Source organism: Moschus berezovskii, chromosome 28, assembly GCF_049115385.1.
Source record: "Moschus berezovskii isolate FMDL1 chromosome 28, NW_MosBer_1.0, whole genome shotgun sequence".
Taxonomy (NCBI): Eukaryota; Metazoa; Chordata; class Mammalia; order Artiodactyla; family Moschidae; genus Moschus; species Moschus berezovskii.
In genome coordinates, this window is record NC_142487.1 from 178874 (window position 1) to 206080 (window position 27207).

Sequence of the window (27207 nt, forward strand, 5' to 3'; positions counted from 1 at the left end):
AACCAGCGCTTTTGTGCAGACAACTTTGAGTCAGTCAAGATCCCAGAATTGTGCCAGTTGGTTTTATGTCTTTGGGTGTTAGAAACATGCTCCTGCAAGGGTCATACCCATAGGTTTTGAACATATACAGATGTATGCTATCCATATTCCTCTTTTCAAAAACAAAATTTAAAACTCCAAAACAAAAGCAGAGAAACACTGGTATCAATTTCTCAATGAAAATTATTCACAATTGGTGCATTTCACATGTAAACTAAGCAGTTACATATTATCTGAGTAGAGTTTCTTTATTTACTGAGTCATATTTGGTTTTCAGTGGAACTTTGTACACTCTCTGTCCTGTACCTTGGAGAAACTTCATCTTAGTTACGTATATAAACAAGTCAATATATATACATATCTATATACACACATATTTTAATACAATTATATATATACATATGTGTTAAATATATAATTGAGCATACAGTGCATATAATTTAATAAAAGTAATACATGTAATATTTAAACTTCATCTTAGTTACGTGTATAAACAAGGCAATATTACACACATCTGTATACACACATATATTTTAATACAGTTCAGTTCAGTCATTCAGTAGTGTCCAACTCTTTGCAACCTCATGGACTGCAGTACACCAGGCTTCCCTGTCCATTACTAACTCCTGGAGCTTATTCAAACTCATGTCCGTTGAGTCGGTGATGCCATCCAACCATCTCATCCTCTACCATCCCCTTCTCCTACTGCCTTCAACGTTTCCCAGCATCAGGGTCTTTTCAAATAAGTCAGCTCTTCATACCAGGTGGCCAAAGTATTGGAGTTTCAGCTTCAACATCAGTCCTTCCAATGAACACCCAGGACTGATCTCCTTGAGGATGGACTGGTTGGATCTCCTTGCCGTCCAAGGGACTCTCAAGAGTCTTCTCCAACACCACAGTTCAAAAGCATCAATTCTTCGGTGCTCAGCTTTCTTCACAGTCCAACTCTCACATCCATACATGACCACCGGAAAAACCATAGCCTTGACTAGATGGACCTTTGTTGACAAAGTAATGTCTCTGCTTTTTAATATGCTGTCTAGGTTGGTCATAACTTTCCTTCCAAGGAGTAAGTGTCTTTTAATTTCATGGCTGCAATCAGCATCTGCAGTGATTTTGGAGCCCAAAAAAATAAAGTCTGACACTGTTTCCACTGTTTTTCCATCTATTTCCCATGAAGTGATGGGACCAGATGCCATGATCTTTGTTTTCTGAATGTTGAGCTTCAAGCCAACTTTTTCACTCTCCTCTTTCACTTTCATCAAGAGGCTTTTGAGTTCCTCTTCACTTTCTGCCATAAGGGTGGTGTCATCTGCATATCTGAGGTTATTGATATTTCTCCTGGCAATCTTGTTCCAGCTTGTGTATATGCATATGTGTTAAATATATAATTGAGTATACAGCATACATAATTTAATAAAATAATATATGTGATATGTATTCATAAGTTAAAAATTGCATCATAGAGACTTCCCCTAATGAAGTGCACTTCATTAAGGCATGACTGTACATATGCACATATTAAGTGGCAAATTATATGATTAACACTTTGTAATGAGAAATAGAAAAGATATTTTAAAAATGTATGCCATGATTGAGCATTAATCATTAAATCTGTTCTGAACATTCAGTCCTGCATAAAAACGTACATGCACGCCTTCCCTGTGCTGTACTTTAGACTAGTTTGGTTCCTATAAATACATTACCAGGACAGTTAACAAGAAACAAATGATAGAATGAGCCGGTTTGAATTTTATTTTTAGATTCATTCTAGGGAAGAATAAACTGAACGTAAAGTGAGACATAGAAAACAACGGGAGAATGAGGAACCTGGAAAATCCATCAAATTGATAATCAGCATTTTTTCAGGATTGCTTCTTTCAAATATTGCCTAGTTAGGTAAATGGAAAAAAAACTACACAAATAAGGTCATTGATATTAATGATCTGTGTAGAAATATTTTGTTATGCCATAATTAGAGTTATTTTAAGAACATACTTTTATCCTTTTCCGTTTATAAACATTATTGCATTTAAAATAAATGACTCCTTGTATCACTGGGGTTACTTGGGATCCAACATCACTTTTCAATTTTAGTTTTACTATGTAAATGTTAATGTGAAAGTTAATGATGATTCTTTTGAAACACCGTAGAAATTCTATCCTGTGAGGATGTATTGGTGATTTGTTCTGTAGATCTCAACATACACATAGAATCTCAAGATACTCCAGCATCTGCCAATTTTTAAATACCACCATTAGTATATAATGTCTTCCCTGGTGGCTCAGAGGGTAAAGAATCTGCCTACAATGCAGGAGACCTGGGTTCAATCCCGGGTCAGGAAGATCCCTTGGAGAAGGGAATGAATGGCAACCGCCTCCAGCATTCTTGCCTGGAGAAGTGGCAATGGAGAGAGGAGCCTGGCGGGCTACAGTCCGTGGTGTCTCAAAGAGTCAGATACGACTGAGCGACTAACATAGCATATAACTTCCCCACGAAGTGCTGAACACTGATTGGGTAGGAGGCTACACAAACTAGTCTGAGTTGCAGCTGCTGGGTGTTTAGCTAGGTGCATTCTCTAGCTGTCTAAGTGTGAGGCTTAACCTCTGTACCTTGAAAATAATAATTTTGCCTTAGATCTTAATTCCTATCGTGTTTAGACACAGGAACCTCAAAATCAAGAATACTGATGACCACTGTATTATAATACCAAATGGATAATTCTAGTAGTATTTCCTCCCTAATCTTTGTAACAGCTTTTTCTATATTAGCACACCGTATTTATCACTTTACTGCACAATGAACCCACAGGGGGTGCTAATTGGTCATTAATTAAATTTTAGCCTTTCAACACTTTTGTATTCTCCAGTGGCTTTATCTGCAGTGAAGTATACAATGTGGCCACTTTAAACTGCCAAAAATTCATGTCAGCTTTGCGGCTGCCGTGGGTATGATACAGGTGGAATTCAGCTCAAGTGAACACCACTTCAGGACTGTTATAGTTCCTTGTGACCCAAAGTTTGCCAACCTTGAATCAAAGCCTACATGCTGGAAAAATATTCAGAAGAGTTTTACATGACAAAACATTCTCATACACCAGTCTCCTCTTTGAAACAGAATATGATCGCTTTGTCTAAACATTCTAGTGTGTTAGGGCAGTTTTTCAAAAAAGCCATTATTAACAGGATGGAATGATTTTTCTGAGGTCCATCATTCACCAATAAAGCCAGTTTCAAATTTAACTTTCTTAGTGGAAGAATCCCTTTTACTTTACCTCTACCTCAGTGAAGAGATTAACTTACAGGTACAATGATTAACATGGTAACTGAGAAATTTGTTGAGTATCTTTCAAAAGATGTGGCTACATCTTCAAAACTTTATAGGTATATTTCACCCTAGAGCAAAGGATTTTGAAGCAAAATAGAATTTACCCTCAAGAAATTTCTCAACAAGTAAAACAGTGAGATATTGGGCTAGTGTCAGACCTGTGGAATGTGGTTTCAGGATTTTGAATGCAAGCTATCCCATCATGGGAATTTTACTCCACTAATGAATTAATCACAGCTTGCCTGTGTGGAGCTATTAAAGAATGAGCTAAAGCACATAGATTTTCAAGGTAATTATTATTAGCATTCAGAAGATTTTGTTTTGGTGTTTTTATTTATTTATTTTTAAACAAAGATGTCCCCTAAGTCCTTTAAAATTCTTAGAATCTCAATATGAAAAAAGGCAACAACTAAATTAGTTAATTTTTATTCCTTTATAATGTTTTCACATTTTTCAGTTATAACGTAAAGGTAGCTATGGCTTTTAGAGTAGCAGCAGTAATTTTAGTACATTTTTATATTGCAGTAGTTTAGAAAGCTCTTTCATACAATGTCATGTTTGATTCTAAGAATATTAGCTATGAGGAAGGCTTGAATTTTATTATTTTGTTGCAGACAAGCAAGTAAAACCTTTAAAAACATAGTAAGTTCTAGAGCTCATATGCTAGTTATCAGACCCAAACACATAGTAGGTGCTTCATAAATGTTGGCTAAATAAATGAGTAAATGAAATAAGCAGTGAAGAAGTGCTTCAAATTCTTTGTGGTATGAGGTCATAAATGCAAGACTTCTAAGTAATGAAAACATGCCTTCTAACTCAAAATAGTTGAGATAAAAAGAAAACAGATTTGGGAAATTCACTGTGATGATGGCTGTCATTATTAAAGGAGAGATAAATACGTTAAATGATGTAGAAAGCTCACAGTCACAGCACTGTAAGCAGATGTGTAGCACACGATTGCCAATTATTGAACGCCAAGAGCTTGGTGCTTATCATTAGTTATCTCTATCTTTAAGTGAACCAGAAGATGGGAACAGCAAAGCTGTGCTCACCCCCTGCCCCCCCATCACTGGAAACCGCTTTTCCTTCTGTCTGGCTTCAGAGACACGTCTTGGTTTCCGTGAGAGAGACGATGAGTGTTTTTTAACTGGTTTCACGTCAGCTTTTTCCTCTGATTTGAGAGGTGGAGTTAAGTGTGAACTGCTTAAGAATGCACTGTTTTCTGTTTAATTTGGCGGTAGAAGATGGAATTCATTGAGCTCCGTCTGTTCAAGTGAACTTTAAGCAACAGCAAGCAAAACATTTGTACTTCTCTGCACACGTAATAGAAATGTGTCTGGTGAAAGAGCCAGCTTGGCTCTAAAAACCAGGATTACCTAAGGAGGGGCTGAGGCGGGGTGATAACAACTTCTTATCTCTTCTATTGGCTCATCCCTAAGCAGTGAACCTCTTTTTTTTTTTTAAGGGAGTATTGAAAGGAAAAATAAATAGCCTCTGAGCTCTGATATCTGGAATTCATCTTGACTGTGTTAAAAAAATGTGTTCCTCCATTGCCTGCTCCCGCAGTTTGCTATCATTAATGACTGACCACCCTTTTCCCTCATAGCCTGTTAATGCATGTAATTGGTCCTTCAAGAACAATGTGTGATATTACAGAATTATAAAGCATCTGTGAACTATACATAATTGTAAGGTTCACTTTTCTCTTTTGAACACCCAGTAAAGAGTATTCCTTTTCAAGTAGGTAAATAAGTTGCATGACAAAGGAGTGAATTTAATGCAGGATGGTGGGTTTTTTCCCAAAAGTACGATAGTTATGTTACTAAAGTGGCCGCTTTTCTAAAGCTGTTGACATTTCTGTTGAGAATGAAAGGAAACAATTGTGTAATAATGCATAATGGTTTATTTACAGTGACCATATCCTTCAGCAATTTAGATCATTGCTTTAAAAATGTGTTGTGCAATTAGTTAGGTGATTTTAAATATGATGATGCAGAGTTGTTACTGTGATGACTCTGGGTTAACGGGACAAATATCCTTGTTACCTGTGTCTACTAAACACACATTTCAAAATATGTTCTCTCTTGATAGCACCTAACTTCTCTCAGCCTTTGTGTACCCAGTATATTTTCCTCAAGGTTCTCAGTTTAATTGTCTTAAGGTGTCTTAAGTTAAGGAGTGGAAAAAGGACTATGAACTCTAACATAAAAGTTCTCTCCCTCTAGCATGATGGATAAAGAAAGAACCATTTTCCAGTCAGTGGAAGAATTAACCTGGAAATTTGTTTCGATCTCATGTTTTTACCTATTGTCCTACACTTAAAAAAAAAAAAAAGTCATCCACTGAATGAACTTATTTTGATGTTAAATAATGCAATTATTCGGACTTTCCTATTGGCTTTGACAGTAAAGAATCTGACTGCAATGCAGGAGACCTGGGATTGAACCCTGGGTGGGAAAGATCTCCTGGAGAAGGAGAAGGGAATGGCTACCCACTCCAGTATTCTTGCTTGGAGAATTCCATGGACAGACGAGCCTGGTATGCTCCAGTCCGCGGGGTTCACAAAGAGTCTGACACAAGTGAGTAACACCAGGTACTAACAGTGCAATGATTGTACTGGTAGTGTTTTAAGGATAAAAGAGGTGATGACAAAAGTCCATACTTGGCTTCAGAATTACCTAGCAAAATACTCATTCCAAGGTTATCTGTCTGTAAATCTCTGTCCGAGATTATATCATATGTAAGATAATTTAACACAATCAGCTTGGATTTATGGTTCATTAACTTTTAGATATCACCAATTATTTATATTTTATTTTCTTGATAACTGAATATACAGCTATGAATGCTTAAGACAGTCTCTGGGCCAGTCCTTAAAGCTGATATTCCAGCAGTTCCATTAAAGAAAAGAAAATGCTAAAATATGTTTATACTGCACATATAAGAAGCTTACATGTGAAAACGTTAATACATGCAACACATACAAGTCTTTTTGTTTACATATGCACCTTTTCTTCCAGCAATGATAGGTGCCCTAGAAACGTTCACTAATCTTTGTAACACCCCAGAGAGTAAGTAGCAAGAATTATTATCTTCATATTGCAGGTGAAATACCTAGGTAGGGGCAGATTAAATGACTTGGTCAGGTCACTCTCTAAGTCCGTTATGAAGCTAGAAATAAAACTCCAGACTCTTGACTTTTAGTTTTCATTCTGAGTCATTGACCTCCAAAAACAGAGGTACAAGAGCTGTCAGTATTCGGTCTTCTCTTCCACACTTGAAAAGTAACCAGTGATCTAAATCCTGTTCCTGTTAAGGAAATCTTGCACACACATGATACTGAGTCCCCGAAGGGTGGTTTAGCGAGAACCCTGCAGTTACAGTGAATGAACTCAGGTAGCGAAGGACATCAGTAGGCCAGCTCCTCGGGGGGCCAACCCTACAAAGCACTGAAAGTATTGGAAGTTTCCATAACTTCAGAGACTCGGATCACTTCTTTAACACGTCGAGTCAATCCACTTTGTTATTTGTCTTTCTCCTTGATAATTTCAGGATTGCCCACACTGTTGGAGTCAGCATTCTAAAAGACTTGGTCCCTGCCCTCCAGAAACATGTACCTTACCCTCCCCTACATTGTAGACAGATTCTTTACCTTTTGAGCCACCAGGGAAGCCCAACTAAGACCTGCTTGATAGTGCAAAAAATTTTTTTAAAAATGCTTTAGCATCCCCCCAGACCTTCCTGAACATCTTCTCTTCCTCTTTCTTTGATCTTTTTTTTATTGACTACTTGAGTTGGACTTGAAGGTGAAAGAAAAGCCAGACCCTCAGCAGTATTTTTCTTCCATAGTGACAGGCTGTAGACGGACATTATCAGCCCCCCATTTGGCTACCAGGCAGCCCCTCCTGGGGTGTATTCGTCTGTCTGTCCCCCAGCAGCCAGGATAAAATCACAGCCAATCTTTGCTGTCTCCTCCCAGGTTGGTCCATGAGGGGCGATGGCTCATGTCAGAGAGGTAGTACTTCCTGCTCTGGTGTCTTTTTCCCTGTGCAATCCCTCCTTCTAGCGTGACTTCAGTTTTCTGTGAGTGAGCACTTTCCCCCATAAATATGACCGAACAGGTGTGGCTTTGCCGCTAACTGAGTTTCCAGCTGTCCTCCTCGTATGCAGACCCAGCAAAATCTGTTGTTTCGTCCTTTCAGGCAGACTAGAGAACCATCAAGCCCGAGATGGAGGTCTTCCTTGCAGGATATGGCAGTTTTGTTGCCAGAAGATGGTCGGGAAAGCCTGGCTGGCTAACAAAGACAGGCCTTCAGCGGCTGGGTGTAGTTCCAGTTCTGTATCCCCTTTGGCAGGAGCACAGAGGCTGCTGCAGTGTGGCCAGCCAGCAAAATTAGGAAATAAGGACCTCTTTTATTTACTCAGGCTGCTGAATCATGGGCATTCCTGTCTGCTTGGAGAAAAGTCAGGCAGCTCTCCTTTCCACTGCAAATCTCAGGAGTGTTCGAGACTTTCATCTCCGAGTGTTCACACACTTGTTTTAATGTGCTTTATGGAAATGCTGAAACTCAGCAAGTACAGTTGCTGTAGAAAAACATCTGCACTAACTGTGCACACACATTTGCATCTTTAAATAGACTTTTAGGCCATGGAGTTGGTTTCCAGCAAAGTTAAATCTGTGTATTTTTTTTTTTCTCCTTTCCTTCTTCCTGTTGTAAGAGGTATAGCTCTCCGAGAGTCAGCTAGTGTGAAGTGATTGATTCCAAAAATTAAAATTTAACGTGGACATGTTAAGTACTTCACATTGAAATGCAGAAAACTTGCCATAACACAAAAAGACATTCCTGTTAGTAGCACTTAGTGAGTGCTGAAGGGAAAGAAAGTTCAAGTTGACTCAGTAACGGGGATTGAAAGAATCCTCCATAGTTTCTTCCAGATGAAAAAAACAACTTGAAATTGTTTAGGTCTGTAGTAGCCATGTAAGCATCGTTTGAGCTGTGCATGCCAAAAAACTTAAGGTGATGGGAATGGGTATTGGCAACACCACCACTAATACAAAAGTCTGGGGGTGATACTGATACCCTTAGAGCATGAACTAACACCCCTGGGAGTTTCCTCAGTGAGTTCCTTGTGCACCCCAAGGAGAACAGGCTCAGTTATAGTCCTAGCAAATGAGCAGTTTATAATTTTGACTCTAAAACAGAAATCAACTTTTTGTGGAACCTTTCTTTATTCTTCTAAAAGTAGCCTTCCCTACTCAAACTTTCTCCTTCTGCTCAATGTCCTCCATTCTGCAGCCTGTGAATCCGGTAGGGCAATTTCCATGCATCTCAGTTACAGAGATCCATCATCTGTGATTATCACATCTTTTCTCCAAGACCAAGTAATAGGGACAGGAGAGAGAGTGAAGAGAAGGTTTCTAGCTCCCTTGAATCTTGGTTTGAGTAAAAACTCCTGACCCTCACCTCACTTGACTGCATTTGAAATTTACAAGCTTAGGATAATGGTTAGGTATAATCAGGCATGGCCACAGACAAGAACCTGATTTAAGCATGGTATCAAGGATTGCACCATGTGTATAATAATCTATTGCTCTATAATTCCTGGTGTTTTGTTATAATAATACATCATGCCTAGGCACAATCTGCAATTTAATAGTAGATTCACTTGCTAAATTATCAAGCTTAAATTCTATTCTTTCAGTCTAGATACATGACTAATTTCTGATTCACTGTTTTCCCCAACTGTACACAGATGATGTGTTTGAAAATATTTTTAAGTGAAACAACAGGATATAAGCCAAAATAATAAATGTGTGAAAAGTGATAGATTTTCTTTCTAAAATGCTGAGCCAAATTTAATATTATAATTTTTATAATATACATATTATATAAATATTATAATCTTATGATATAAAAATTTTTGTAAAATATGAGAAAGTTTTAATTAGGAAAAAATATTTCAAGACTTTGGTTTGTTTTAGGGCTACCAGCTATAGATGGCTTATTTTCTTTAAGGGAAAAGCTAAATCATCATTGAGGTTGTTTTTAATTTTTCAAAACTGTTTCTCTATATGTTGGCTGACGCGTTTACTTGCATATATTCTTTATAGGTATTTACCTTTAAATTGAAATCACACCAACAATTCTCAAACTCTTTCTTATGCTGGAAACATGTTGGCTTATAGACGGATATAAATGAGGATGCAAAATCATGTGGCTTTCAACTTGTATTGCGAAGCTTTGTTGCAGTGGGCAGGAATCCAGGAATGGTGTTTGGTTGTTTTCTCAGAGTTAGATGGTTGCCATCTGGCATTGATAGTGAGATGGTGTTGTCATCAGTTTCTAGATGCAGGAAAGGAATGATCCTCATCTGTTTCCTGTGGATAAGCAAGAGGTTGATAATCTAGTAAAATCTTGTTACCTTAAAGAAAGCAGACGTGGAATTTGTTTACATAATGCTCGCCAGTTTCTCCTTTTATGTTAATAGTATAGCTTGCTAGTGAACTTCAGCTTTGAAGGATTTTAAAATGTATTTGATTGCATTCTAATTGCATCTTATTAGAATACCTCAATAATATTCTTAAGCAGACCTATTCTAATAGAATCGCTATCTCCACCAACCCTACTCCATGGTCCTTACTTGTCGGCATTTATGAAAAATCTTGTTCCTTTGGAAAGTGAAAAGCTTTTGCGATGTCTTCTAATTGTGAATGATAGGCTAGAATTGTTTTGAAAAGTCACAAGGAGGTTTCACAGTCTATTTAAGAGGTCTCATTTTCCACTTGGATGTTAAGAAAGTGACAGAAGTAAGAGTGTACACTTGCTGCAAACATGGTTTAAAAAACCACCTAATAGAAGGTAGAGTTACTTTATGGATAGCTCGCTAAGGTTATATCTGGCTTTCAGGCTTGTTTGTCTTCTCTTTGTTACTCATAAATCTTTTAGCATTTACCATAATCATTTATCACTTTTCCTGTTTCCAGTTTTTCACAAGTTGCTTTGTCTCCGCTCACCTCAAAGTGCAGGTCCTGTTTGGCTAAGGAAGTTCATGCTGCTGAAACTGTAGCAAAAGGAAGAAATGGCGGGCCACCTCTTGAACTTTCCAAACAAAATACACTATTACATTCTGACCCTGTGAAACTCTCATTTTTTTCCTTGATCCTGGCTGATCCTAGCTACATGTAATATCTAGTCGTACCCTTCTAACATCTAATAATCCATTTTCTGGTCTATGCTATTCGAATCTTACAGTTATTGAAGAAATCCTGGTTGTCTTTTATTACACAGGACATAATTATTGTTGTGTTTTCTGTCTTCTTTCATGTGCTTACTTTTTAATATTTTTTTGCTGAATGCAATAAGGTCTGTATCAATAAGAACCCCATAAAAGATTCTGGCCTGCAGAATTGCCTTTTCCTATAAAAACAAGCAAAATGCAGAGGGAATTTTTTATTAAATATTAGACATCTGGGTTGACTGCATTAATTTTAAATCATTCTTGTAATATTTTCTCTTTTCATTTGGTCCTTCAGATGAGCACATAATATGCAAATCATTTTAGAATGAATACAAAAGAAACATTAAATATATTAAAATCTGCATTTTAATAAAATTGTCAATGCATAATATATACCTTGCTCCTAAGGAAGAATGATATAAAGTAATAAAGGGGTAATTTAGACAGGGAACTATTTAATATCATTTTATATTTTACAAGTCAGTGAAAAGTCAACGTAGAAGAAAAGCTTTGGGCTCAGATTTGAAAGTGTTCCATCCAAATAGTCTGTCCTCCTTTTTTTTCCCCCTCACAAGGTTCGAATTGGCCCCACCCTGTGTACTTGTTGAAACAGTACAGTAAACGCGTTCTTGAACTCTCGACCTGGAAAGTGAAAAGTTCCCATCTTCTCATTGCAGATGGAGTGGATGTAGAGGATGACCCCACTTGCTCCTGGCCAGCTTCCTCACCTTCGAGCAAGGACCAGACTTCCCCCAGCCACGGAGAAGGCTGTGATTTCGGAGAGGAAGAAGGTGGCCCCGGGCTCCCGTATCCGTGCCAGTTCTGTGACAAGTCATTCAGCCGGCTCAGCTACCTGAAGCACCATGAGCAGAGCCACAGCGACAAGCTGCCTTTCAAATGCACCTACTGCAGCCGGCTGTTCAAACACAAGCGGAGCCGAGACCGCCACATCAAACTCCACACCGGGGACAAGAAGTACCACTGCAGTGAGTGCGACGCCGCCTTCTCCAGAAGTGATCACCTGAAGATCCACTTGAAGACTCACACGTCCAACAAGCCATATAAATGTGCCATTTGTCGCCGTGGGTTCCTGTCCTCTAGTTCCTTACACGGGCACATGCAGGTCCACGAGAGGAACAAGGACGGCTCCCAGTCGGGTTCCAGGATGGAGGACTGGAAGATGAAGGACACTCAGAAGTGCAGTCAGTGCGAGGAAGGCTTTGATTTCCCAGAAGACCTCCAAAAGCACATCGCCGAGTGCCACCCCGAGTGCTCCCCGAACGAGGACCGGGCTGCCCTCCAGTGCGTCTACTGCCATGAGCTCTTCATGGAGGAGACCTCCCTGATGAACCACATGGAGCAGATGCACGGCGGGGAGAAGAAGAACTCCTGCAGCATCTGTTCCGAGAGCTTCCACAGCGTCGAGGAGCTGTACAGCCACATGGACAGTCACCAGCAACCGGAGTCGTGCAACCACAGCAACAGCCCTTCCCTGGTCACGGTGGGCTACACCTCCGTGTCCAGCACGACCCCAGACTCCAACCTCTCAGTGGACAGCTCGACCATGGTGGAAGCCGCCCCACCCATCCCAAAGAGTCGGGGGAGGAAGCGGACCGCTCAGCAGACCCCGGACATGAACGTCCCCTCGAGTAAACAGGCAAAGGTCACCTACAGCTGTATTTACTGCAACAAGCAGTTGTTTTCCAGTCTGGCGGTTCTGCAGATTCACCTGAAAACTATGCATTTAGATAAGCCAGAGCAGGCCCACATCTGTCAGTACTGCTTGGAGGTACTGCCCTCCCTCTATAACCTCAATGAACATCTTAAGCAAGTGCATGAAGCTCAGGACCCAGGTCTGATCGTTTCTGCCTTGCCTGCCATAGTCTACCAGTGCAACTTCTGCTCTGAAGTTGTCAATGACCTCAACACCCTTCAGGAACACATCCGATGTTCTCACGGATTTGCGAACCCCACGGCGAAGGACAGCAATGCTTTCTTCTGTCCCCACTGCTACATGGGGTTCCTCACTGACTCTTCGCTGGAAGAGCATATAAGACAGGTCCATTGTGACCTCAGTGGCTCCCGATTTGGGTCCCCAGTGCTTGGGACTCCGAAGGAGCCAGTTGTAGAAGTCTATTCTTGTTCTTATTGTACAAATTCCCCCATATTCAACAGCGTTCTTAAACTGAACAAGCACATCAAAGAGAATCATAAAAACATTCCCTTGGCCCTGAATTATATCCACAATGGGAAGAAATCCAGGGCCTTGAGTCCCCTGTCACCTGTGGCCATAGAGCAGACATCTCTGAAGATGATGCAGGCGGTAGGGGGGGCGCCTGCAAGGCAGGCCGGAGAATATATCTGTAATCAGTGTGGTGCTAAGTATACGTCCCTGGACGGCTTTCAGACTCACCTGAAGACCCACCTGGACACCGTGCTCCCAAAACTGACATGTCCTCAGTGCAACAAGGAGTTCCCCAACCAAGAGTCCCTGCTGAAGCATGTGACCATTCATTTCATGATCACCTCCACGTACTACATCTGTGAGAGCTGTGACAAGCAGTTCACGTCCGTGGATGACCTGCAGAAACACCTGCTGGACATGCACACCTTCGTCTTCTTCCGCTGCACCCTCTGCCAGGAGGTGTTCGACTCCAAGGTCTCCATCCAGCTCCACCTGGCCGTGAAGCACAGTAACGAGAAGAAAGTGTATCGCTGCACCTCCTGCAACTGGGACTTCCGCAACGAGACGGACCTGCAGCTGCACGTGAAGCACAACCACCTGGAAAACCAGGGCAAAGTGCACAAGTGCATCTTCTGCGGCGAGTCCTTCGGCACCGAGGTGGAGCTGCAGTGCCACATCACCACGCACAGCAAGAAGTACAACTGCCAGTTCTGCAGCAAGGCCTTCCATGCCATAATCCTGCTGGAGAAGCACCTGCGGGAGAAGCACTGCGTGTTCGACACCAAGACGCCCAACTGCGGCGCCAACGGGGCCTCAGAGCCGGGCCAGAAGGAGGAGGTGGAGTTGCAGACCCTGCTGACCAACAGCCAGGAGTCCCACAACAGCCACGACGGCAGCGAGGAGGACGTGGACACGTCGGAGCCCATGTACGGCTGCGACATCTGCGGGGCGGCCTACACCATGGAGACGCTCCTGCAGAACCATCAACTCCGGGACCACAACATCCGGCCGGGGGAGAGTGCCATCGTCAAGAAGAAAGCCGAGCTCATCAAAGGGAACTACAAGTGCAACGTGTGCTCGCGAACTTTCTTCTCGGAGAACGGCCTCCGGGAGCACATGCAGACGCACCTGGGCCCCGTGAAACATTACATGTGCCCCATCTGTGGGGAGCGCTTCCCCTCGCTCTTGACCTTGACCGAACACAAGGTCACGCACAGTAAGAGCCTGGATACGGGAAACTGCCGCATCTGCAAGATGCCGTTGCAGAGCGAGGAGGAGTTCCTGGAGCATTGCCAGATGCACCCCGACCTGCGGAACTCCCTGACGGGGTTCCGCTGCGTGGTCTGCATGCAGACAGTGACCTCCACCTTGGAGCTCAAAATCCACGGGACGTTCCACATGCAGAAGACAGGTAACGGGGCCGCGGTCCAGGCCACAGGTCGCGGCCCGCACGTCCCCAAACTGTACAAGTGCGCGTCCTGCCTCAAAGAATTCCGTTCCAAGCAAGATCTGGTGAAACTGGACATCAACGGCCTGCCCTACGGTCTGTGCGCCGGCTGCGTGAACCTCAGTAAGAGCGCCAGCCCCGGGGTCAACCTCGCTCCCGGCTCCAGTCGACCGGGCCTGGGCCAGACCGAGAACCTGGGGGCCGTGGAGGGCAAGGGCAAGGCCGGCGCCCCCAAGACGCGCTGCTCCAGCTGCAACGTGAAGTTTGAGTCCGAAAGTGAACTCCAGAACCACATTCAGACGGTCCACCGAGAGCTGGTTCCCGACAGCAACAGCACGCAGTTGAAAACGCCGCAGGTCTCGCCCATGCCCAGAATCAGCCCCTCGCAATCGGATGAGGTAACTCGCCTTTTTCTGATGCTTGCCCTTTAACCTCCCCAAACATCCCTCTCCACTTTTGGTTCACCCTTCCCTCAGCTTTATTCGTTGTGCTGTGCAGAGAGATGCTTTAGATCGAAAGGCAGTGGTGTTTTTCCACTGTGGCCATTAACAAGGATGGCTTGCTTCTTGGGAAGCAGCAGTTTGGGCTTGAATGGGGCAAAGTAGGACTAATTCCAGACTCCCTAGGATCCTGTCTTCTCTGTGACTGAAGATACTGGCTCTCATGCCAACACCACCTGAGATCTGGAATCTCAGTGTAGTTTCACCGCAAGTTGAAATCCCCAGATCCGATTTGTGTGTATGGCTGAGAGACAATGACATAAAAGCGAGATGTTATGAGCCGACATGCTGGCTTAGAGTAAATTAAAAAGAATATATATATTTGTGGATCACAAATTGGGTAGGGATGGCTTTTTAATATGGCGTTGTCAACCCTCACTGTTTGTCTTCTGGGTGGTGAGGAAGATATTTTCTCACAACAGGAATTTTTAAGAGCCCCTCCATTTATTAAGCTCCGCATGCTCCACATCGGTTTTAAGGCTCTCTCCCCAAGTCTTCACTCTCTGGATTTGGGTTTCAAAATGAACATTTTCTTAGCTGAAGAGTCGTTTTGTGTTCCTCCCCTCCACAGTTGGAAAAACAAGTTCATTTACAGTGAAATAGTTTTGTAAGTCATCCTTCCTTGAAGCTGAGCCGAGCATGGCTTGTTTTATTATAATTTCTTTCTGCTTTATCACTTGGTTTCTAATAGCTCTCTCCCCGTTCCTACCTGTCTCTATCTAGAGAGCCAACCAAAATGAAAACTCCAGGGAGACCCGTCTCCCTTCAGTCTGGGGTCACTGCCTTTTCCTTATCTTGTGTCTGCACTCACCGCCTCTCGGAGCCCCCCTGCAGCTCCCTGCAGATAGCCATCAGTCAGCTGGTAGGGGAGAGCTGAGAAGACGAACACAGAGTCCCTCTTCCCCAGATGTGGGCTCTGTGTGAACAGGCAGACTCCCCAGCTTTGAAGTCACTTTCCCCTCTCTCCTCCGCAAATAAATCCTCACCTTTCCGTCCTCTAAAGAAGTTAAATCTTTTCAAACCGGAAGGACGTCGTTTTGATAATGGTTCATGACGCGCGTGTTGGATCAAATCATTTCTTTGGAAGCAAATATTGCTAGTTGTCATCATATGAACTGAAATGTTTCCCAACTTTTTATATCCATCATGTTTAAACCTAGAGAAAAGTTAAAGGAATAACACAAAGAACAGGTGTGTGTGTGTTCATGTATCCATGTCACAACTCTGCCAGATAGGAACATTTTGTCAGATTTTTCTCTGTCTTTGCAACCCTTTTTTATTAACCTGAGCTACATGGAAGTAAATTGTAGATAACATATTTCCTAAGAATAAGGGCATTTTCTTACTTAACCACAGTGTCATTAGCCCAGAAATTATTGAAATCAGCTAAAGGTGAAAGGTACTCAGTCATGTCTGACTCTTTGCGACCCCATGGACTGACATCTACCAGGCTCCTCCGTCCATGGAATCAGCTAAAGAGATGAAATAAATCTGTACTATCTTATATAAGTCCATATTCAGATTTCCCCAAATGTTTTATTTTTAAATGCTTTTGAACAAGAATTCTTTAAAAAAAAGCATGTTTTCGAAAAATTATTCCTCTCTTTTGTGTCATTATGCTTTACATATATAGAAGGGTTTTTATATTCAGGTTTAATTTAGTGCCTAAAAGGGGTTTGAAATTATTTAATATGTGTGTGTGTGTTTGATTGTGGTGGTATGTATGCATTTAAAGTCAAGCAAAATTCAGTTCTTATTTCTTAGTAGATTGTTTTTGGAAGGAATTTGTCTGTTTCTTCTTATCTGTTCATGATTTAGATTTTCTGATATTTCTAAATTGCTCTGTATTGTACCATTTAGGGAAATTCCCTGGTGGCCTAGACGATAAAGAATGTACCTACAGTGCAGGAGACCCAGGTTCAATGCCTGGGTCAGGAAGATCCCCTGGAGAAGGGAATGGCTACCTACTCCAATATTCTTGCCTAGAGAATTCCATGGACAGAGGATCCTGATGGGCTACAGTCCATGGGGTCACAAAGAGTCAGACATGACTTATCAACTGAACAACAACATAATACCATTTGAGGTGAAATATTTTAAAAATGAAGGAGGGCATGTTAATAGTCTTTACCTGTTACTTTGGTTAGAGTTGATTTGGGAAATTTGCCTTTTTTATAGTATTTTTAAAATATCGCGGCCCAATTTATTTATGTTTATTTATTTTTACTCTTTGACTGAAAGACATGTGGGACCTTAGGTTCCCCAACCAACATTGAACCTGTGCCCCCTGCAGTGAAAGGTGAAGTCTTAACTACTGGACTGCTAGGGAATTGCAAGGGAAATTTATCTTTAAGGGATGGTCAAGTCTTCAGTTATACCTAAAATCTTAATGATAATTATAAAGCTTAGCTATATCCTTCACTTACATAGAATAATACTTTTAAAAGTACTTTTTAATTTTAATTCTTACAATACTGTTTTTTAAGCACCTAGCTACTGAGGGTTAAAAATGACTCCATGCAAAAGAATGCTGCTGCTGCTGCTGCTAAGTCACTTCAGTCGTGTCCGACTCAGAATACTTTCTTATTAAATCTGATTAATAATAACTTGTAGTAGTGTCCTTAATTGACTAGATATTAAGATTCAGTTGTACATTTTTTCTTTGTGCCTTAACAGTACACTAATCTATTCAACATGTTCACCCTTGTTACTGGTTTTCTTTATTATGCTATTTGTCATAAAAATTTTATGTGCCTGCTTTCTTTCTGATACTCTCCACCATAAAAAAATGTAAGTAGACCATATTATTTGGACTTGACATAGAAAATTATCTAAACATATGTAAAGTTTTACAAAAATGAGCCTTAAAAACACATTGATGAGAAAGACATAGAGTTTTACTTTGTTCTCATTCTTTGTTAGTCAGATTAAGCCTCTGTGACTTCTCATTGTGAATATTGTGGAAATTTTTATCAGCAGAAGTAAAGGTGAAGTTACTACATAAGTTTGCCAAAAAGCAGGCATACCATGTAGGGCTAAATTTTATCACAAAAAGAAGTGTTGTGTGTGTTGTATGTTCATTGACTTAGATGTCTTAGGTGGGAATTAAAGGACTTAGCAATGTAGGTAGTATTTTCTTCTCTTCTTCTTGCTGAGGATTGAGGCTTCAGAAGAGAAAAGAAGAACTTGGGAGATAATAAAACCTGAATACCAGATATTGTCAAGAACCAGGTTAGATTTTTCTGGACTCTGACTTACAGTCACAAAAGAGTAATGATAGAAACTGGAATGCATCTTCCAAAGACTGAAAAATACAGTTATTTGGTCCAGACTAGAGTATCTATTTAGAAGGAATTTAGATATAATCTATAGAAGGATAAGTACTATATAAACCCATATAATCCAAGAAATAGATGAAAGACATGGTATGTGACAATTAAAGAAGGGTAATAGAATGAGATGGCTGGATGGCATCACCGACTCTGTGGACATGAGTTTGAGTGAACTCCGGGAGTTGGTGATAGACAGGGAGGCCTGGCGTGCTGTGATTCATGGGGTCGCAGAGTCGGACATGACTGAGCGACTGAATTGAACTGAATAGTAAGTAGCTGTCATGTGATGAACAAATTTGGAATTGAAGATAGAAGACTTGAATTTAAATTCCCACTTCTTCTGTGTGATGACTTCTGAATTTTTGAAAAATGTTCTCTTTGTACCAAAATTCTATGAGTAATAACCTAAATTTGCTGTGGAGACTTTGTTTTGAATAAGAATCGGGAGGTGGGGGAAACCTATTAATTTCCATTTGGTCCTCAAAGATTGACTATCATATGAATTTGTACCTGCAATGATTCCATAAATGGCAGAGAGAATTTGAGGCAGGAAGAACACTGGATATCTAGCATTTTCCACACATGAAGCACTTTGCAGACTTACTGACCTTTACTACATGTTGAGTAAATGTTAGTTCTTCCTTTGGAGTTCGTTGACACTAGCTTGGCTGGCTCCCTGGTCATGTGCTGCCCCATCTGAACCTCAAAGGGTTGTGTCCTGATGATATTGGAAGCATATATCCATCTGCCTTCATTTCCTTAAGATCCTTCATAGCCAGGTTTCTCTGAGGGTTTATATATTCACATTTCAGTTCACATCATCCCCACTATTCTATTGAAATTGCTCTTGCAAGGGTTACCAATTCCATATTCCTAGATGCCTGTACGATGCCACAGAATCAAAGCTAGAAGTGACAGTGGCCATCATCTGGTTAAACTGCCTGTTTTACAGACAGTGAAACAGACCCAGATAAATGGAGATCTAAGGTCACAACAGTTAATAAGTGGTAGACAAGAGGCCCAGAGAATCCAGGCCTCCCAACTCCAAATTCAATGCCAGGCCCATCGTAGGCAGATGCCTCTGGGCCATGTCTGGCTGGTGGTTCTCCCAGAACCTTTCCCCACACAGGGTAGTATGGCAAGACAGCTGGCTCATGCAGAAACCCACATGACTTGGTAACTGGAGCCTCGAAGATGTTAAATAAATTTGTGTTGTTCTTCTGCATTCGTACACTATAGGATTGCTACTCCTATTCTGACCACATGTGGACTCAAGTCTTGTTTGGTTATTGAAGTTCTGTCCTTGATATTCTGAGTGTGTGTGGGTCTATTGTTGTTATCCCACTCCACTTCAAGGTCTGTGTTCTCAAGAAAATTGTTGCTGTCCTGCCAAGATTGCCACTGGTCTCCAGGTTCATCTCCACAGCACTCTACAGAGTGGGTGCCCCCCACCCGCCGCTTGCTGTGCCTCTCTCTGACTTCATGGTGTTCCCTCTCCTAGTTTTCTTCCTTCTTCTGCCTTTAGCGATTTCTCATCCTCGGCCCGTTTCAAAAGTGTAGGAATTCTTCAGTCCTCTTTCTTCTGCATCTGTTATCTCCATAGTACCTCATCTATTCATGCTGCAGTAACTTTTTTTTTTACTAACATTTCCCAAATATGTTTCTATTCTAGTTCTCCTTTTAATTCCAGATTATTGTGTTCCACTGACAGTTTAATGTTGCCATTTGTATCTCTTTTAGCCTTCTGAAGGTTATTGTGTACTTACTGAACTCTCAATTCTCTCATCTGAAGCCTATCTTTTCCCAAACTTCCGTCATTTTTGGTAAAGGGATCCATCCTACACCCAATTATCAAGCAAGAAACCCAGGAATCCCTCTCTTTCTCGGTCCCTAACTTTCCCTCTTTCCCCACGTCTAATCTGTTAGCCCTGTGGATTCTACCTCCAGTGAGCATCCTATCCTCCTCTTTGCATCTCCAAAGCCATCATGTGGTTCCGGCTGCAGTCATTTCAGGATACCTCAGTAGCCTTCTCAGAAATTCCTCTTCTGCCTGCTTCTCATCCAGTCTTCCTGCTGAAGTGGGAAAGCATCTTGTGGACATGTCAGTCAATCTCAGGGTGTCACGCAGAATTCTTCAGTGCCTTCCCATTTCTCTCAAATAAAATTCCAGCCTCTCACCAGTTTATGAGGCTATGCACATCCTGGTCAGCTTGGCTACGCTCATCTTATTCCAGCGCCGCCGCCTCGTGCTTTGTGCCTTAGCCTCCCAGCCTCCAGCAGGGTGGGGGGGCGGGCATCTGCTTTGGAGGCTTCACCTTTCTTGCTTCCTCACCTGACCTGCACTTCTGAATCAGCTTCTCTGTACCACTGGCTCTTTCTCAGCTGTCAAGTGGGCCTTCCCTTAAACTCTTATCAAAGCTGGTCTCTTCCTAAAGATTTTCTTTTAAAATAGTCATTTTTCTTTACTCGTTTATTTCCGTCTTCCCTTTTCTCACCTATGAACATCCAACAGCTTATCACAAGAGCTTGATAAATATCAGTTGAATAAATCAACATAGTATCAGTTAGTTGAAAGTGACAAAATAGTGTATACTCCATCTTTGGATGTATATGCAGATATTGTTGTTGTTTAGTCTCTAGGTCATGTCTGACTCTTTGTGACCCCATGGATTGTAGCCCACCAAGCTCCTCTGTCTATGGGGTTTCCCAGGCAAAGAATACTGGAGTGGATTGCCATTTCCTTCTTCAGGGGATCTTGCTGACCCAGGAATCAAACCCACATCTCCTGAATCTCCTGCATTGGCAGGCAGATTCTTTACCACTGAGCCACCTGGGAAGCCCAGGTGCAGGTATATCTAGTAACTAATACCCACAGAGGTAAGTAAGTTTACCCAAAACTAATGAGATGCTTTAAAATTAGGTGTGATCAAAAGTATTAAATAGGCTAAAATACTTGAAATTTCCAACAATTCAACAATCATCTTCAGTGTGAAGGTCTGTTTTAAGTGTCTCAGATTTAATATTCTTCCTTTATAGTTCCTACACTGAAAATAGAAATGTACATGTAGACAATTCAGAGCCTACTTAAGCTCCAGAATTCTTTTTTGATTTATTTTGTATAATAAAAATTTCCACATGAGGTTGAAAGAAAAACGTCAAAGTTTTTGTATCTCAAATGGCTGATGCTAAGCTTTGATAAGCTAAAGAAGCGAAAATAAATGAGTTACGTTTCCTCTAAATAAACAATATCTTAAAATTATGTAGAAAAATTACATGACCAAATAGACATGTAAAATTCAAAATGCTCTTGGAATGGCCTTAGTTGCTTTGCCAGGTTTAATCTGTTTTCAGATTTATTGTTGTGTTCAGTATTTGTTTGGCATCTACAGTGTATTGGAACGGGGAGTTAATGACCCCTGGCATGGGTGTGAAACAAGGAAGTGACTGCCTGCCATCCGCTGTGATGCACTGATCATTGCATCACGCGTTGAATTTGCTACCACTGTCATCCCTAGATTGTCCCTGTATTTACTTCCAGTTCTGGATTTTTTTTGCTGAGGCTTCCATGTGTGTACAGTATCTTTTAGAAGTTATGGAATTCAAAAAGAAGAATGTTTTGTATACCACCTTGAATCTTGAATGTCCTGTCTTTGTTCCTTGAGTACTAGGCAAAAGAGTCTGAAAGCACCCTCTGTAGTGGTAGAATTCTGTTTAGCAGGAACATTTTACATTTTGGCTGAAATTATATCAAAGTAGAGATTAGTGAGTATACAAGATACTTTTGAGTAATGAAACAAAATTGAAAGCTACATTCTGGATCTCTTATTATTGTATGCCACCCTCTTCTACATAATACAGATGCAGTTTTCTATTGCACTTTCTGTTTCTAGAAATATAGCAGCCTTTATGGCTTTTAAAAAACCTAAAGAGCCAGTTCTCTTATTTATATATTTTTCACTGTTTAAATGTGCGTGTTTCTAAGGGTTCTACTTTTTAATATGTTTGTCTCTGCCCTTACCCTCGTTTCCTATTCAGTTCAGTTCAGTTCAGTCGCTCAGTCGTGTCTGACTCTTTGCGACCCCATGAATCACAGCACGCCAGGCCTTCCTGTCCATCACCAACTCCCGGAGTTCACTCAAACTCATGTCCATCGAGTCGGTGATGCCATCCAGCCATCTCATTCTCTGTCGTCCCCGTCTCTTACTACCCCCAATCCCTCGCAGCATCAGACTCTTTTCCAGTGAGTCAGCTCGTTGCATGAGGTGGCCAAAGTATTGCAGTTTCAGCTTTAGCATAAGTCCTTCCAATGAACACCCAGGATTGATCTCCTTTAGAATGGACTGGTTGGATCTCCTTGCAGTCCAAGGGACTCTCTGACTTATTATCCCATACAGATGACTAACATATCAAATTTCAGCTTGCAACCTCTTGTTCAGTACCATCTTCGATTTTCAGCTACCTATTTGCCATTACCAGTTGAACATTGTGCTAGCCGTTTGATCAAATCATAATTTCTTTTTTCTCTCCAATTTTTGTCTGCGTTCCATCATTCCCTTAATTATCCTCATTTGAAGCATTGTGTGCATCTCTTAAATCTTGTGTGGTCTCCTGATCTTTTGAGTCAGTCATTCTCCAGGTGCTATATTTTCTCTTCTATTTGCATCTCCCACATTCTCTCTCCAGTCCAAGCCTTACCCTTGTAAACTAACTGGTCTCTTTCACTCCCTTCCTATCATAATTCTCAACATATAACAAATACATGTTAAATGAAAAAGACATCATTAAAACCCCATAAATTTTAAAACTAAATCACCCATGGAACAAAGAGAAAATAGCAATTAAAAACACTTCAGATGGAAAAACAGCTACCTCTTAAAATTTGTAAGATACAAATTAAAGTAGTATTGACAGAGAAAGTTATTAGAACATAAAAATATGTATTAGAAAATTTAAAAAACTTAATATCAATGAGATAAACATAAAACTTGAGACATTAGAACCAGAGTAGGAGAATAAACCCATAAAAAAGTAGAAATGAAGGAAATAGTAAAACTAAGAGAAAAAGTAATGAAATATAAAACAATAAGGAGGCCAACAAAGTAGAATATGAAGTTTTTTGAAAAACTAGCAAAGTTTACAAACTTCTGGCAAGCTTAATCAGGTTAAAACAACAAGAAATAAATAATACAAATAATGAAAGAGGAGCCATCACTTCACATGTGTAGAAGTTAAAAAGATAGTTGGGAAACCATCACACATATAAAAATAACTGAAATAAAAAATGCATCAGTTGTTGTTTTCAAGAGAGAAGACCAGTTGGAACTCTCTCACTTTACTGGTGGGAGTATAATTTTGTATAACTGCTTTAAAAAAACTGTTGGGCAGTATATACCAAAGCTGATTACTAGGTTACTCTGTGATTCATGAATCTATTTCTAGGCTTATGTCTAAGAGAAGTAAATACATACATTTAACAAGTAATGAAGAAGAATATTCTTAACAGTTTTGCATATAAACTTTAATCTGGAGTCAGTTGAAGTGTCAAAATAGAATAAATAAATACATTGACATGAATACCCAGTTGTGGATGTGACTGGTGATAGAAGCAAGGTCCGGTGCTATAAAGAGCAATATTGCATAGGAACGCTGGGAAAGGTTGGGGGCGGGAGGAGAAGGGGACGACAGAGAATGAGATGGCTGGATGGCATCACCGACTCGATGGACATGAGTTTGAGTGAACTCCGGGAGTTGGTGATGGACAGGGAGGCCTGGTGTGCTGTGATTCATGGGGTCGCAGAGAGTCGGACATGACTGAGTGACTGAACTGAACTGAACTGAACTGACATGTAGTTTTTTCATTCATATAATGAAATACTACACGGAAATAAAGAAGAATGAGCTATTGCTGTATAACAATTTGGATGACTCTTGTAAGAATGATGAAAAAGAGAAAGGAATCAGACACATCCTACTGCAGAACTCTACTCATATAAAATTGAAGAACGGGCAAAACTAATTTGATGATCAAAGTCAGAATAGTTACCTTTGACATCATATCAATTGGGAAAGGGCAGAAAGGAGTCTTTTGGTTTCTAGAAATATTCCATATCTAGAACTGTGTGGTGGTTACACACCACTGTAAAACTTCATAAATCAGGCAGTATACTTCATCAGGCAATATACTTAACGTTAAGTAACATACACATGTTAAACATGTGTATGTTACTTCTTAATAAATATTTTACAGAATGTACTAAAAACACATACGATAAAGAAAAAAATGATACTGTGTAGAACTTTATGCTAATAACTGGATAATTTTGATTATATGGGAACAGTCTTAGGATAATATGTTACCAACACTGACTCAAAAAAAAAATGAGAGAAGTAGAATGATTGCATAAATACTAAAGGGTTAATAAATTGTTGAAAACCTTCCCACAAAGATCATACAGATAATTCAAAAGCTATACCAGAAAGTACGAAAAGAGGGAACACTTCAGTTCATTTAATGAATCTAGTAAAATCTTGTCAAAACCAGGCAAAGATAGAAAAAGGAAATTTTAGGGAAGTTTTACTCATGATTTTGTATTTTAAATTTTTAAATAATATAAACAAATTCATTATGTTAAATATACAAAACATAAAGTGATGTTAATGAAATTTTTTTGTTTTTAGTACATTCTGTAAAAAATAACTAAAGGCCCACTCTCCCCCTCAGTTAGTCTCTCCCATCAGGAAGCTTCCATAAGGCTCTCATCCTTCTCCGTTAGAGGGCTGCTGCTGCTGCTGCTAAGTCACTTCAGTCATGTCTGACTCTGTGTGACCCCATAGATGGCAGCCTACCAGGCTCCCCCATCCCTGGGATTCTCCAGGCAAGAACACTGGAGTGGGTTGCCATTTCCTTCTCCAATGTGTGAAAGTGAAAAGTGAAAGTGAAGTCGCTCAGTCGTGTCCGACCCTTAGCGACCCCACGGACTGCAGCCCACCAGGCTCCTCCATCCATGGGATTTTCTAGGCAATAGTACTGGAGTGGCTTGCCATTGCCTTCTCCGCCATTAGAGGGCAGACAGACAGAAAATCACAATGACAGAAAGCTAACCAATCTAATCACATGGACCACAGCCTTGTCTAACTCAATGAAACTATGAGCCATGCCGTGTAGGGCCACCCAAGACGGACAGGTCATGGTGGAGAGTTATGACAAAATGTCCACTGGAGAAGGGAGTGGAAAACCACTTCAGTATTCTTGCCTTGAGAACCCCATCAACAGTATGAAAAGGCAAAAAGATAGGACACTGAAAGATGAACTCGCCAGATCGGTAGGTGCCCGATATGCTAATGGAGATCAGTGGAGAAATAACTCCAGAAAGAATGAAGAGACGGAGCCAAAGCAAAAACAACACCCAGTAGTGGATTTGACTGGTGATAGAAGCAAGGTCTGATGCTATGAAGAGCAATATTGCATAGGAACCTGAAATGTTAGGTCCCTGAATCAAGACAAATTAGAGGTGGTCAAACAGGAGATGGAAAGAGTGAACATTGTCATTTTAGCAATCAGTGAATTAAAATGAACTGGAATGGGTGAATTTAACTCAGATGACCATTATATCTACTACTGTGGGCAAGAATCCCTTGGAAAAAATGGAGTAGCCATCACAGTCGTCAAAAGAGTCCAAAATGCAGTACTTAGATGCAATCTCAAAAATGACAGAATGATCTCTGTTCATTTCCAAGGCAAACCATTCAGTATCACGGTGATCGATATCTATGCCCCAACCAGTAATGCTAAAGAAGCTGAAGTTGAATGGTTCTATAAAGATCTACAAGACCTTTTAGAACTAACACCCAAAAAAGATGTCCTTTTCATTATAGGGGACTGGAATGCAAAAATAGGAAGTCAAGAAACACCTGGAGTAACAGGCAAATTTGGCCTTGGAGTACAGAATGAAGCAGGGCAAAGGCTAATAGAGTTTTGCCAAGAGAATGCACTGGTCATAGCAAACACCCTCTTCCAACAACACAAGAGAAGACTCTACACATGGACATCACCAGATGGTCATCGCCAAAATCAGATTGATTATATTCTTTGCAGCCAAAGATGGAAAAGCTCTATGCAGTCAGCAAAAACAAGACCGGGAGCTGACTGTGGCTTGGATCATGAAATGCTTATTGCCAAATTCAGACTTAAATTGAAGAAAGTAGGGAAAACCACTAGACCATTCAGGTATGACCTAATCAAATCCCCTATGACTATACAGTGGAAGTGAGAAATAGATTTAAGTGACTAGATCCGATAGAATGCCTGATGGACTATGGACAGAGGTTCATGACATTGTACAGGAGACAGGGATCAAGACCATCCCCAAGAAAAAGAAATGCAAAAAAGCAAAATGGCTGTCTGAGGAGGCCTTACAAATAGCTGTGAAAAGAAGAGAAGCGAAAAGCAAAGGAGAAAAGGAAAGATATAAGCATCTGAATGCAGAGTTCCAAAGAATAGCAAAGAGAGATAAGAAAGCCTTTCTTACTGATCAGTGCAAAGAAATAGAGGAAACTAATAGAATGGGAAAGACTAGAGATCTCTTCAAGAAAATCAGAGATACCAAGGGAACATTTCATACAAAGATGGGCTCAATAAAGGATAGAAATTATATGGACCTAACAGAAGCAGAAGATATTAAGAAGAGGTGTCAAGAATACACAGAAGAACTGTACAAAAAAGATCTTCATGACCCAGATAATCACGATGGTGTGATCACTCACCTAGAGCCAGACATCCTTGAATGTGAAGTCAGGTGGGCCATAGGAAACATCACTACGAACAAAGCTAGTGGAGATGTTGGAATTCCAGTTGAGCTATTTCAAATTCTAAAAGATGATGCTGTGAAAGTACTGCACTTAATATGCCAGAAATTTTGGAAAACTCAGCAGTGGCCACAGGACTGGAAAGGGTCAGTTTTCACTCCACTCCCTAAGAAAGGCAGTGCCAAAGAATGCTCAAGCTACCACACAACTGCACTCATCTCACACGCTAGTAAAGTCATGCTCAAAATTCTCCAAGCCAGGCTTCAACAATACGTGAATCATGAACTTCCAGATGTTCAAGCTGGTTTTAGAAAAGGCAGAGGAACCAGAGA

The 27207-nt window shown here is 40.8% G+C and overlaps 1 protein-coding gene across 4 annotated transcripts in view; it reads left to right on the top strand.

The window, feature by feature from the left end:
* Positions 1-27207, top strand: part of ZNF521 (zinc finger protein 521) — a 317351-nt gene that overhangs the window by 120210 nt on the left and 169934 nt on the right. For all 4 annotated transcript variants that reach the window (XM_055417071.2, XM_055417067.2, XM_055417068.2 and 1 more), the window contains one exon: positions 11284-14636. In XM_055417071.2, coding sequence (XP_055273046.2) covers positions 11724-14636 — 2913 coding nt within the window. In that variant the 5' untranslated portion in view covers positions 11284-11723. The remainder of the gene's footprint in view (positions 1-11283; positions 14637-27207) is intronic.